General features: G+C 73.6%; 1 protein-coding gene across 1 annotated transcript in view; it reads right to left on the bottom strand.

The window, feature by feature from the left end:
• Positions 1-1,141, bottom strand: part of LOC110388360 (neuron navigator 1-like) — an 18,098-nt gene extending 16,957 nt beyond the window's left edge. The window contains exon 1 of the mRNA XM_021377546.1: positions 1,063-1,141. Within this exon, the coding sequence (XP_021233221.1) occupies positions 1,063-1,141 (79 nt within the window). The remainder of the gene's footprint in view (positions 1-1,062) is intronic.

Below are 1,365 nucleotides of genomic sequence, written 5' to 3'. Positions count from 1 at the left end.
GCGGAGCCGACCACGCAGCGGGGGAGGGTGGGGGATCGGCCCCGGCACCGCTCACGGCGCTGCCACCGGCGGGAGGGGCGGGGGGGGGGGGGGGGGGGGCCGCGCGCGCCCGCGGTCGGCGGGGGGAGGATCGCGCAGCGCTGAGCGCCGCGGGGACGCGCGGCGGGACACGGGGACGTGCGGGGAACAGCGGGGCCGTGGGTGCTGCGCGCTCCGCTGCGCGGGGTGCGGGGGTGGGGGGTGCGCAAAGGCAGCGGGGTCCCGGCAAAGCGCCCGCGTCCCCCGGCTGCCCCACGGCGGGGGGAAGCTTCCCCGGTTCGCCCCGACGGGTGCGGGAGGGGCCCCGCAGGAGCCCCCGAGCACCGGCACGGCCCGGGGGAAGCAAGGGGGCGAAAAGCAGGGGAGCGGGATCTGGTTATCGTCATTTTTCATTAATTATCCGTCCCTCGGGAGGGGTGAATTAAGTCTATTTGGTGACCTCACGCAGGCTGCCATGGCAACCGCCGGGAAATATTGCATTAGAGCGCATCGCCGCTGCGGAGATAAGGAGCGGGAGGGCGGGGGGCAGCGCCAGCGCCGGCCCCATCCGCCCCCCCCCCCTCCCGGGGATTTGGGGTTCAGCCCCACAGCGCTGAGCGGCCCCAGCACCACCGGGAGGGCAAGCAAAGCGCGCCCCAATGGGTGTTCTGCACCCAAAGGAGCTGCTGGGTTCCCCCGCTGCACCCCAAAGCCGCCCCGCTTCGGGAGCGTTCGCCAAGCCATGCAGCTGCTGCTTAAGCACAGGGCCCGTGGCGGGGAGGGGCATCGGGTCATTCGGGGATTGGCCTCCCCCTGCCCCGCGCCCCTCCGGCGAAGCCCGTCCGCCCCCAAAGCGATGCCCCACGCAGAGGATCCGGGGCAGGGACAGCACGGTGCGCTGTGCCCATTGCCACGGCGCTACGAACCCATCCCCGAACCTCCCCGAGCCACGCTCCGAGCCGCCCGTCACCCATCCGGGGCCGACAGCCGGGACCCCCCGGCCGAGCCCCGCTGCCGGCAGCCCCGGGAGCGGCTCTGACCGACTTCTGTCCGCTCGCATCAGCCGCAGCCGCTCCCGCAGCGCCTCGCCCTCAGCTCCAGCCCTCCGCGGAGCGCCCGCCATCCTCCGCTCGCTGCCCTGGCAACCGCCGCCCCAGCATCCCTGCGAGTAGCAGCACCCCCGCCCCCCCAAAAAAAAACCCACCCCAAAGCAAGCAGCGCAGAGCGGCGGGCTGATGCCGGTACCCGATGCGCAGCGGAGACCTCACGTCTGGGCTCAGCCGTCCCCCCAAAAAATAAAGCCCCCCCCCCCCGCCCCGTGCCGCCCCGCTTGCCCAGCAAAGCGCG

The sequence above is a fragment of the Numida meleagris genome, chromosome 25 (assembly GCF_002078875.1).
Source record: "Numida meleagris isolate 19003 breed g44 Domestic line chromosome 25, NumMel1.0, whole genome shotgun sequence".
NCBI classification, from domain to species: domain Eukaryota; kingdom Metazoa; phylum Chordata; class Aves; order Galliformes; family Numididae; genus Numida; species Numida meleagris.
This window is presented reverse-complemented; position numbering and strand designations above follow the sequence as displayed.